Source organism: Ovis aries, chromosome 1, assembly GCF_016772045.2.
Source record: "Ovis aries strain OAR_USU_Benz2616 breed Rambouillet chromosome 1, ARS-UI_Ramb_v3.0, whole genome shotgun sequence".
In the NCBI taxonomy this organism is placed as follows: Eukaryota; Metazoa; Chordata; class Mammalia; order Artiodactyla; family Bovidae; genus Ovis; species Ovis aries.
In genome coordinates, this window is record NC_056054.1 from 89848407 (window position 1) to 89861579 (window position 13173).

The 13173-nt window shown below is 37.5% G+C and overlaps 1 protein-coding gene across 2 annotated transcripts in view; it reads left to right on the forward strand.

The window, feature by feature from the left end:
• CTTNBP2NL (CTTNBP2 N-terminal like) overlaps positions 1–13173 on the forward strand; it is a 53861-nt gene that overhangs the window by 5906 nt on the left and 34782 nt on the right. For both annotated transcript variants that reach the window (XM_042252468.2, XM_004002327.6), the window contains exon 2: positions 12185–12292. In XM_042252468.2, coding sequence (XP_042108402.1) covers positions 12194–12292 — 99 coding nt within the window. In that variant the 5' untranslated portion in view covers positions 12185–12193. The remainder of the gene's footprint in view (positions 1–12184; positions 12293–13173) is intronic.

A 13173-nucleotide genomic window follows, 5' to 3' on the forward strand; every position in this document is an offset into this window, starting at 1 on the left:
TGACCCTGAGCCTTGGGAGCATCTGCATGGATCCCTTGTACAAAGCCGCTGGGCAAGGCGAGGCTGAAGTGTGCTCTGGGTCTGTCAGGGAGGAAGGGGTGCAGAGGGAGAAGCAAGCAGGGATGAGTTGTTTCAATGGGAGATAAGAGCTATAAATTATAATGGGGAGGAGAGTCAACTGATGGGTAAGTTAGAGAGAAAAGAAGCACTAAGTTTGGGGGTTTGGGGGAGGAAGAGGTCCCTGTTCCTTGGTTTCTGCTGAGTAGGCCTTTCTGCTACAGCAGTGGAACTAGAGTGGGAACAGAACCAGGCTGGCTCCTAGCTGGTCCAATATTTGACCGCACAGACAAGGTCTGGTCCAGCCCTGTGTGTCAGCTTCTTATTGCCTCTTGTTCCCAAATTGAAGGCAGAGAGGAGATTTTCTGAAAAGGCTCCATCCCTAAAGACTTCCTTGCTTCTAAACCTGTAGCCTTCACCACACTTGCTGACTTTGAACATGTTCCTCTTGAGGGGGTGGGCTAATTACTTCTCATTCAGTGTCTGTCTCATCACAGTCATCATTTCCCTGAAAAAACCAGTTCCTTTTCTAACATCCCTGTTTCTGTTAAAGGCATCATCATTCTAGTTACCCAGCCTTAAAACCTCAGCTGATCTGGGATTATTTCTCCTCTTATCTCCTTAAATAGAACCAATACTGAGTTACTGTACATTCTTTACAAAGTCTCTTACATCCGTCTTTTTTTTTTCCATTCTTAACTGCCACCATCCTCGTTCACACATTTTAATCTTATACCTGCATTGTTATTCTCCCAAGTGCTTTTTCTGCTTCCAGTTTCTCTTCAGTCAAATCAGCTCTGTACTTCAAGCTTTAGCCTTCTTAAAACTATACTTTTATTATGAGATTCACCTTGTTAAAAATGTTTAGTGGCTTCTTATTTCCTAAAAGATAAAGTCCAGTTTTATGATACATTTCTATGCAACCAGCCTGTTTTGAATACCCCTTTGAACCAGAGACTGCTGGGTACTAAGTTTATCAAGTAGAATAAGACAGAGTATTCGTCCGGAAGAGCAGTCTTATGAGACAAAAGACAGCTATGTAAATAGATGAATTGATACAATAGAATGGGATAACTGCTGCTGGGTTATAAATATAGATACATATCCATTATGCATTTAATATTAAAAATAGCTGTAATGTTTTTAGAAGACCCACTTATCAGTATTACAAGTTAAAATTATGACTGTTAAGAGGTATAGAAATGCAGTGGAAGCAAGGTCATGCTTTTCATTTATATCCTAAAGTCACAAAAAAACTAGCCTAGACAGAAGATTGTCCTTTTTCTTTCCCCAGTAGTGTGCAAATACCATTGGCCTAAAAAAGTGTTGTGTGTGTTCCTAAGCCATTTTCCCCAGGAACTGGCCAGGTGATCACCTTCTTGGAACAGATCAGCCTGCCAGGTTAGAAGGAGTAAACTTGTTTTGATTTCTAAATTAGACACATGAATGGTAGAAAATGACTGCTCATTGGAAAAAGGAAAATTGAATTATCCTTGCAGATGCAACCAAATATATGCTCTCCAGAGATAACAAATGAGAGAGCTGACCACTCACTAACCCTGTTAAACCCTTCCGTATCCTGTTAGGGTATATATAGTCATCCCCGTTTTATAGAAGGGAGAGCTCAAAGGTTAAGTGGATCAAGGAAGTATGAAGTTGTAGAGCCAGGATATAAACCTGGGTCTATAGGACTCAGAAGTCCAAGCCCTTTCCACTGCAACGTCCTCTTAGAAGAGTTACTTAGATACATCCTCTCAGAAGAGTTACCGTCCCCAAAGAACCTGGGAGCAAGGTCTCTTGATCATTTTCAACTGATATCAATTTGTTAAACTTTTTTTAAAAAAATCAGTGGTCTGGTTTAAAAGACAAAATTTTAAAGGCAAAACAACATCATCAGTTATAATTTTCTGTTATAGTCCTATGAGAAATTTTTATACAGTTCAGAAAGAGTCAGATCATGGGCATAGCTAACACACAGATATCTGGACCATATTAGGGTTTGTCCTGCATGCGACATGCTCTCTTTCTCCCTCGCCTGAAATCTTGATGGAGTCAACAACTTCATCCAACACTAATATTTGAAACGTTCTTGTATCCCAGCCTGCCTGTAGAATTGAGGCCCATGAATCATTTTACTGGAAATAAAATCAATCTACATATTGTTCCCTCATTGTAGTATTTTGCAAATCATGGTGACATTATTTCAAAGAAACAAAAATTTAGGGGGATGATGGACAGCTAGATGATACAGACAGATGTACATATTTCAGTGAAATCATGTTATAATTTCATTGAAATATGTGTATCTGTCTATATCATCTATCTGTCCCCTAAATTTTTACTTCTCTGAAATAAGGCTAATGATTTCATTGAAATAAAGCCACTAACAAATATACCTGAAATGGTAAATACTCCTGGTAATTTCCTGATACTATCAATAGACATATTTTTAATTTTAATGAAAAAAATTATTAATGTAAAAACTTATTCATTTTCATTAACGTATGTTCCAGTAGCTTAACTAATGTAGCTCTTCTGGTTTGGTCTTGTCCCAGGTGAGAATACTTGAAAAGGTATAAACAAGATTTCTAGGTAGACAGATCTGTTTTTAATAGCATTGTGCCAGACATCCCCATTTTGGGGGAGAGATGTTTGAATGTTTGTTTACAGGCATGAGGCCACTTCCTCCTTTTCTTCTGTATATGTATAAATGTTGATGGCGACATGTAGGAGAGACAGTGGTGGAAGCAGATGTGCACACCTCGTGAGGGAGACGGACTTGCACACGCATGCACACACAGAGATACGCTGGAGACGCGTGAGTCTTCAAACAGTGCCGACCAAAACAGAAACTGACATCCATCTTGCTGCCCCAGAAAGTCGATTAGACGGTATCTTAACAGTTTTACTATTTAGCTGTACTCTTCAGTAATTCACTTAACAACTCTGGCCTCAATTTTCATCTGTAAAATGAGAGTCCTAAGTTAGATTATTTCTGAGGTCCCTTCCAGTTCTGTGACTCAACATTGTAGCTGGTAAAATGAGAAAATCAGATGTAAGTTGGTACCAAGTAGCAGTAGTTACTAAGGAAGCCTCTGGAGTTAAATTACTTAGGTTCAAATTCTGTTTCTGTCACATACTACATGTAAGAGTTTGAACAAGTTATTTAGTCTTTGTACCTCAGTTTTCCCATCTTTAAAATGGAGGTGATGGTTATGATGAACTGGCTGGTTCATGGTTATAACACCTATCACCTAAGGTTGTAAGGACTGAGTTAATACATGTCAAGTACTTAGAACACTGCTTGGAACAGATTAATGTTTAGCTCAGTGTGTGTGTGTGTGTGTGTGTGTGTGTGTGTGTGTGTGTGTGTTTTATTACTACTATGGTTTGAATTCTAAAAAACTCTGAGGAAAAAATAAATAAAACTCTGAGAAGTGGTGATTAATATTGGTAAGCTTAATTATATTATTATTAATTTCTGCCCTAAGTATAAATCTAAAAAATCTGGCAACCTAGAATCAGCTTTGAGTAGAATTCTGAAAGCATTTTAAGTATTGACCTTAACAAGTTATTAGCATTATTACAGAGCTGGCTTCTTGAGGCCTTCTTCAAAGTACACATTGAGAGTATTGGATAAACAAGCATCTCAATCCCTTAGCACTGATGTATATTATATTTATATTTCAGGATCCTGAAATTTGTACTCTGAAACTGTTACAAAACCATTCCTTTTTACATAATCCTATCATCAGACTGATAAGACACAGCAAGGCATTCTCTATTCAGGCACTCTCACAGTAAGGGGAAGATTTTGATCTAGTCGCAGTAATAACGTTTAAAAATACCAGTAGTAAATGATTACAATGTTGTGTTAGTTTGCTAGAGCTGCCATAACAAGTACCACAGACTGGGTTGCTGAAACAACAGAAATTTATCTTCTCACAATCCTGGAGGCTGGAAATCAGAAATCAGCGTGTCAGCAGCATTGGTTCCTTCTGAGGCCTCTCTTGTCTTTGGCTTATTAAACGGGAGGCATCTTCTCCCTGTCTTCACAGGGTCTCTTCCTGGCCTGTGTTTTTATCCAAATCTCTCTTCTTACAAGGGCTCCAGGCATATTAGATAAGGGCCTACCCTAATGTCCTCGTATATTTTTTGGCTGCACCACCATGACATGTGGGATCTTAGTTTCCTGACCAGAGATTGAACCGGTGAGCTCTGCAATGGAAGCACAGTCTTAACCACTGCACCACCAGGGAAGTCCCGTGACCTCATTTTTAACTTAATCACTCTTTAAAGACCCTGTTTTCAAATATATCACATTCTGAGGGATTAGGGATTAGGACTTCAACATATAAATTTGGGTTAGAGGACACATTTAACCTATAACACATAAGTACAAAGAATACAAATAGTTCAGTAATATCTTTTACCTTCAACTAAAAGAAGATTGACTTGACATTTATAGTAAAGCTTTTTTTGCACAGTATTGTAGAATTTAGTAAGATTTGTTTTTCTACCTTGATTTTAGAATCTTTGTAAATAATAATAGCAAAAACAACTCTCTTTAGTAAATGTACAAAAGATCTATTTACTTTTTACTTTGGGTAAAGGCCTCTTCCCTTTACCCAACCTCCACTCATTTTGGTTCTAGCTGTGCCTTTTCTGGTAATATTTTGACATGTTTTTCTTTACTAGCCTAATCCTAAAATGCCAAAAGTACAATTTGGGATGTTGTCACTCTCTCACCCCCAAATGCATGAATAACCTTTATGAAAAGCCAGAAGTGCCAGAGGGTGGGGGAACTTAAATCTTGAAATAGTCAAGGTAATATGTCAACACCTTCCACCCTCAGATAGAAGGTTGCTCTGGATACATTTTCTTCTTGAACAGCAGTGCACTTTTATTTATTTTAGGCTTGGTATTTATAAAGGTGACTTTTTAAAAATTTCATATATGCTGGGTTTTTAAGGAAGTACGTTATCTAGTAGAAAGCTGTCAAAACACCCACTTTGTATGTCAGTGTTGATTTTTTGAATTTTTAGAATTCACTGGCCTTCCAAATTTTGGTTTTGCTTATATGTACTGAAAAGAGTCTTTACATAATTGGAGCAAGTTTGCATTACATCTTTGCTATTTTTCTATTACTTATATTGAAAACTTACTGAATGGCCTGAATGTCAGTCAGTTGCAGCCTAAGTGTAAATTTCTTAAATTATAAATTATAAATTTGAATATATAATAATGAAATGACTTTTATCCAGTTTTGGAAGAATGATCTCCTGGGTACCATAACTGAGTGTGTGTGTGTGTGTGTGTGTGTGTGTGTGTGTGTGTGGGTGTGTGGGTGTGGGGGTGTGTGTGTGTGTGCGCATGCGCGCTAACCAAGTGGATTTGAAAGAAAAAGATTTATGTAGGGTTTTTTTTTTTTTTTGAGGTTCTTCTATATCCAGAAATATCTAAGACTCATCTTAAAAACGTTTTCTCTTACATGTCCCATTTCACCCACTACTTAGAAATAAAGCCTTCAGTTCCACATAGAGACATACACACACCCAGATACTAGGTAGACAAACATCTTACTTGTACTCCACCCTGCCCTGCCTTACCGCTTACTTAGCTATAGAAGCTGTTTGGGGTGTTTCTTTTTCTGCCACCCAGTCTCTCTGGTAAAAAGGCAATAATGCCTGCTATCATCTAGAATAAGTTCAGAGCAAGAAGGAAAAGGCACAACCACAGCCAGAACCAAAATGACTGGAGGTTGGGTAAAGGGAAAAGGCCTTAACCCAAAGTAAAAAGTAAAATGAACAGAGTTCAAAGTAAAATGAACAGAGCCCAAGCCACAGCAGCATACCTCCATGACAGAATCAGCACTGGTGCTGAGGAGGTACAGTGGAGGTGGGGGGCCAGTGTCCTTGATACCCGTAATTCTGTTCTTGTGGGTGTTGGCACGTGAAAGTTTGTACAGAAAACCTTCATGCGCTCCTGGCTCTTAGCCCTGACTTGGTGAGAAGTAGCATATAAATATACTACATAGTAAGCCGGGCAAATTCAGTTTGAAATCACGTATTAATAGCTTAAAAATAAGCTTCATATTTAGTCTATAAATAGGCTTATTTTTCCAGGGTATTGTAGTATGTATAACTTTTACCTTTTTACTGTATATATTTATATATTTTTTTCATTGAGAAAAACTATAAAGCTTAATATAGCTATAGCTAGCTATACCACAGTGTATGATAATATATACAGACAACTTGTCCAAAAGTGGTTTTTATTTCAAATTTATAGACATTCCTTAGGCAGAAGTATCTGCATCTAAACTGTAAGGAAACTTGGGTCTTGGAAAGATTCTACTGGAAGGAATGAGCTGAGCATCTGGTTGAAATGATCTTGTTTTTCTCTGTTACTTAATGGACAGTGACAATGACAAGTAACAACTCATTTAGAAAATAAGTGGAGAATGAGTCTGTAGACTACGATGTGACTTGCCAAAAATCTGGCAGTCATATTTCTGATAATGAATATAGAGTTAGAAGCAGCCTTTCTCTGAAAATCTCAGACCAAATTATTTATATATTAGGCAGAAATTGGAGTCAAATGGACTTGGAAGCTTAAAATGCAAGATGGAAATTGTGTTCTATCAAATAAAATTTAGAGCCTATCTTTTTTAAAAGTTTGCTGTGTCTAATACACTATTAGAAAAGCATAAACCAAAAATTACATATAATTCAACATTTAATATTTGAACATAAGTGGGAAAAAGTAGAAGCTGGGATTAGTAATAAGCCCTTCGAAGTTGAGGTGGTGACAGATTGATTTGTTTGTTTATTGATTGGCAGATCAAGGGATCAGAATTTTCTTACCAGAATTTGGCAGTTTGAAAAGTTAATTTGTAATCATGTTATTTTTTAAATCTAGTGCATTGTGAATAAGTCATAGTGATTCAAGCAAATAGGTTTTTGTCAGTTCAGGTAGAGAAAGTCAGTTTCTTCTAGTGACATTCATAAGATGAAATGGCAGTGGACATCTTAAAAAAGACTTGGAAAGGCCTCACCTTCCCTAATTATAATTGCAAAAGGGAAGGCAGATTCCTGGTGTTTTTTCCAATGTACTCAGCTTCATCTTGAAGTGGCTGTTTTCTTCTTTCTTGTCTGTATCAACCTACAGCTGTCAGGCCTCTGCAGCTATGAGGACAGTTGACATTCTGAGGATTTACTAATTGTTTATAGAGTGTGGTCACGTAGACAATAAATCTCTTATTATTTTGCACATTGAACATTTTTCCACCATGCTGATGACATTTTAAATATATTTGTCAGTTTTCCCAAATTTTAACTGAAGAAAACCTCAAGAATTTATACTTGAGGACTAAAGTGTGACCATAAGCTATCAGGTCAGTATTACCCCACCCCATCCCCCTCCTGTACCACCCCCAGGAATATCACTAGCATGCTAAAACTCAACGCAGTTTTACGATCATGCATTTATATTTGAAACAAAAAGTTACTGCAGTATGTTGTGTATTGAAATTAGATTCAAATGTAAAGGACAGCAAAAAACCTGGAAAATTTTATTATTTACAAAGAATGGTTGTGGGAATATGCAAAAACAGATCTCTTGGGGTTGAATTACACAGCTGGGGCCCTTCTTTCTCTCTTGTGTCATATTTGTATTACATTCACTTTCTGTAGCTGCTGCTGCTAAGTCGCTTCAGTCGTGTCCGACTCTGTGTGACCCCATAGACGGCAGCCCATCAGGCTCCCCTGTCCCTGGGATTCTCCAAGCAAAAACACTGGAGTGGGTTGCCATTTCCTTCTCCATCACTTCCTGTAGACACCAAGCTAAATAATTGGTGAAAGTGAAGTCGCTCAGTCGTGTCCAACTCTTTGCAACCCCATGGACTGCAGCCCACCAGGCTCCTCTATCCATGGGATTCTCCAGGCAAGAATACTGGAGTGGGTTGCCATTTCCTTCTCCAGGGGATCTTCCCGACCCAGGGATCGAACCCAGGTCTACCATACTGCAGGCAGACGCTTTAACCTCTGAGCCACCAGGATTGGGACATATTAGCAAAATGTTCCAGATATTAAAATTTGTGTGCAGAAGTTATTCCAAATGTAGATGTAACATGAATATTGTTCTTTATGCCATTGACAAAGAACAGAATTTTTTCTTGCTTAGACTAGCCTGCTTTATATCAGGTTGGCCAAAAGTTTAATCAGGTTTTTCCATAATATCTTAGAGAAAATCCTAAATGAACTTTTTGGCCAACCCAGTAATTAAAGGGACTAGAGATTGTTTCAGTTTCACTCTTTTTTGAGGATGTATATTTATCACAACAAATCAAAAACTTTGATTTAGGTATAGTCTGTTTCAGTTCCTTTTGTATATTTACCTATAATTCTTACTTGACTTCTCTAACAAATAATTCTTAATTTTTACTCATGAAAGCTTCGAATGGAACCATGAAGGACTTTAGAGATTATCTAGTGTATTTGAGTTCATCTGTGAGGAAACTCAGTGCCAGAGCAGCTAGATAATTTTTTTTTTTTCCTCAAAGCCATATAGCTGGTTAGTAGCAGGGCTGAGACTGAAATTCTACATTCTTCACTCATCACACTGCTTCCTTAAACCACAGTTTTAGATTTCTTTTTTTTTTTTTAAGCACAGTTTTAGATTTCTTAATGAGAATATTTAAGGAATAAAAAAATATTGAAGGAAATACATTTTGGCTCCATTCCTAGTTGATTTACTCAACTAGTGCAGTTAGTATTTATAGACTCCCTTTACCAAGTGCTCGTTATTCCTCTTAACATCAGGGGAGAGGCGAAAAAGATATAAAATGATTCCTTGCTTTATAATATCCTTGAGAGAGGTTAAAGCATGAAACCATCAGGAAATGAGGGAAGGATTTCATCTAAAAACAAAAGTGACTCAAATGGTAGTTTAAATTCCTCACGACTCTTCACTCCAGCATGCTATCTATCATCCTTCTTTATCTGTGGTTCCCAACTACAAAAGGGTAGCCAGAGTCTCTTATTTCTAAAGTAATTGATCTTGACTGTCCCCAGTTTTGGTAATGCCTTTCTCAGAATTCTTTTGGAAAATGAGAGAGGATCAGTTCAGTTTAGTCGCTCAGTCGTGTCCGACTCTTTGTGACCTCATGAATCGCAGCATGCCAGGCCTCCCTGTCCATCACCAACTCCCGGAGTTCACTCAAACTCATGTCCATTGAGTCTGTGATGCCATCCAGCCATCTCATCCTTGGTCGTCCCCTTTTCCTCCTGCCCCCAATCCCTCCCAGCATCAGAGTCTTTTCCAATGAGTCAATTATTTGCATGAGGTGGCCAGAGTACTGGAGTTTCAGCTTCAGCATCATTCCCTCCAAAGAAATCCCAGGGCTGATCTCCTTCAGAATGGACTGGTTGGATCTCCTTGCAGTCCAAGGGACGCTCAAGAGTCTTCTCCACCACCACAGTTCAAAAGCATAAATTCTTCGGCGCTCAGATTTCTTCACAGTCCAACTCTCACATCCATACGTGACCACTGGAAAACCATAGCCTTAACTAGACAGACCTTTGTTGACAAAGTAATGTCTCTGCTTTTGAATATGCTATCTAGGTTGGTCATAACTTTTCTTCCAAGAAGTAAGCGTCTTTTAATTTCATGGCTGCAGTCACCATCTGTAGTGATTTTGGAGTCCCAAAAAATAAAGTCTGACACTGTTTCCACTGTTTCCCATCTATTTCCCATGAAGTGATGGGACCAGATGCCATGATCTTCATTTTCTGAATGTTGAGCTTTAAGCCAACTTTTCACTCTCCTCTTTCAGGATAGTAGTTCCTAATAATTAAAGCATTGATCACCTTGTATCAGGAGCTTGGCAAGATGTTTTGTATTTGTTAACTCAATCTTTACAGCAATCCTATGAGCTAGATATCGTTTTACTTTAACAGATAGGAAAACTGGGACTCAGAACACTTGTCCAGTCACACAACAAAGATGTCAACCTAGCATCTATCTGACTGCAAAGTAATGTATTTTTTCCAACATACTATCTTTAAGTGTAGCTTTATTAGGTTTGTGGGTTTGGGGGGTTTTGTTTGTTTTTTAGTTTTTATTTTTAAAGTAACTGTTGTGAGGTCTCTCTCTAATAGTTACGTGAGAATTACTTACTAGTGGCTAACCCTCACCAATTAGAAATGTAGCAGTTAGAGCTGAAGTTACATTGAACATATTTTACCATGTGGCAAAAGATTCCTACAGCATGTTCTGGAAGGATATCTAACAACACAGTGAAGTATATATTTTCTACATGCTCTCATTCGCTTAAAGGCAGTAGTTCTAAAAGGAATCAATGACTCTTTTGTGTGCTCATAGAAATTGGGAGTTACTAGAGGGTGTGTGAACTAGTCATATTGTGATTCACTTTGGAAAAAAAAAACTACATAAGAGTGTGGCAATTTAAAAGTAGAGCATGGGAGAGGGAAAACAGTTTTTGTTCTACTTTATAAATTATAAAATGTATCTTACCATATACAATAGTCAGAAGAGCCTTCAAAGATTGTATCATAGTCTAACTTTTATCTATGTGTGGTCTGTGAGAAATTAATCTTATGGAAAGGGTTAAATTTGAGCCATGCAATTTGCCATTTAATGTATTTTAAAAGATGCAAGACTTCTTAGAAATATGAACTTGTTAAGTCAAATAAATTCAGTTTATAATAGCCTGGCCAATTAAGATGTTTAAACAATATATTTTAAGCACTCATTTAAAAGTACAATTGTACATGGTTGCACTTAAGTCTTATTTTACTATGAAATATAAATATTGTGATAGATCCTCTCTGTGAAAGTAGACAATTTAAAAGAAAAATTTCTCCTGTCGTCCCACCATACATTATCTTTGCTTAAATTGATTTCAGCCAATTTCAGAGGGATCCCAGAGTGTTTTATATACAGTTTTAGAGTTTGGTTATCTAAAAGTAGAATATCTTTTTATGGTATAACAGTTTTTCAGTGAAATAGTATTCATTATTACAAAATTTTACCTGAACTTCTAGTGAATAAAACTAGTGACTAATTGTTTCAGAGAATTCTGGCAAGTGGTAGTCCGTGGAGTCGCAAAATAGCTAGACACAACTTAGCAACTGAACGATAACAGTTCTTTCTGAGACCTTCTAGGATGTTTGAATATATGCCAGGAGGGAAAAATAATGAAAACCTGATCTTTGTAAATGGTGATAAAGTCAATAATTTAAATGAATTTTATTTTCGTTTACTGCTCAGTTTCTGATTAACATCAGAAAATTCTTATTTTTACATTTAATTACAACCATTTCCTTTCTTTTTTAAATTTTATTTTTAATTGGAGGATAATTGCTTTACAATATTGTGTTGGTTTCTGCATACATCAGCATGGATCAGCCATAGGTATACATAAGTCTCCTCCCTCTTGAACCTCCCTCCCATCTCCTACCCAATTGCACCCCTCAAGGTTGTCACTGAGCACTGAGTTGAGCTCCCTGCGTCGAATCCCCACCAGCTGTCTGCTGTACACACGGCAGTGCCCCACCCTCTTCATCCGCCGCTGTGTCCACAAGTCTCTTCTCTGTGTCTGTCTCCATCACTGCCCTGCGAATAAGCTCATCAGTACCGTCTTTCTAGATTCCATGTATGTGCCTTAATTTGTGATACTTGTTTTTCTCTTTCTGACTTAGTTCTCTCTGTATAAATGGGCTCTAGGTTCATCTACCTCATTAGAACTGACTCACATGTGTTTCTTTTTGTAGCTGAGTAATATTTCATTGTATGTATGTTCCACAGCGTCTTTACCCACTCATCTGTCAGTAAGCATCAAGGCTGCTTCCGTGTCCTAGCTATTGTAAATAGTGCTGCAGCGAACATTGGGTACGTGTGTCATTTTCAGTTACGGTTTTCTCAGGGTATATGCCCAGTAGTGGGATTTCTGAGTCATATGGTAGTTTTATTCCTAGTTAACCATTTCCTTTCTTAAAAGTATTTTCTACTGTAATTCTTGCTCTTATCTCACTTTATTTTTTCTTAAATAGTATCGGATTACCTCTGTCTTCTGGAGATTATCTGATTATTGTCCTTGTTTCAGGCTTTCAGGATGAATCTGGAAAAACTCAGCAAGCCAGAACTCCTAACACTATTCAGTATTCTTGAAGGAGAGCTTGAAGCAAGGGACCTCGTTATAGAAGCTTTAAAGGTATGTTTTTTAAAAAAGAGAGAGAGAGTGGCCATCATATGTTTGAAAGCCATTTCTTTGCTTAACTAGGATATTTCTATAGTCCTAGTTGAAGTTAAGAGGCCTTGGTATATACACATTGATACTTGCTATAGCTGCCACCCATATGATATGATTTGGGGACTCTGATAAAGCCTTTCTGCTTCCAAATAATTCCTTTAGTCTCCCTACCTGATGTCTGGACTTGAACTTTATTCTTTACCTTAGTGCCTTTAGCTGTTTCTGAATGCCAGCCCCTCGAGAACCTGATGAAACTTACTTTCTTAAAAATCTGTATACAACCATATTCCATAATTCAGGATATAATATCTGATAGATCAAGGACTCCATTAAGACCATGAATAGATTTCCCTAGACCCCAGATTAAAAATTCTTACTTTTGTTTCAGTATTTGATATCTATTAAAATACCCAGGAATGGGGAGGAGATGGTTATAGGAAATCTACTTTCTATTCAATTTTGCTGTGAACCCAAAATTAATCTAAAAAATAAAGTCTAATTTAAAAAACAATATAAGGGCATAACTTCTTTAAAGTGTCATGAATCTTCTACACCTTGGGAAGGATGTTTTCTAATCTGTCCTGAAATCAGATTTGGAGAGGGAAAGAAAAGACCTTAAGGGTATCTGTTTGAGTAATAGGAAGATGATACACCCGAAAGGAGAGAAGTGGCCAAAGATGAGACTTGGGCATGCTGAAAAAGCATAGTCTCTGCTGAAAGCTATTGCTTTTTTCTTTTTCTTTCTTTTTTTTAAATGTAGCTTTGTAATGTGTGATGAGTGATTTCCAGTGGTTTAATTTCTCCAAAGTACATGAGGCAGTTGCCTTCTGATTGGGGGGTGG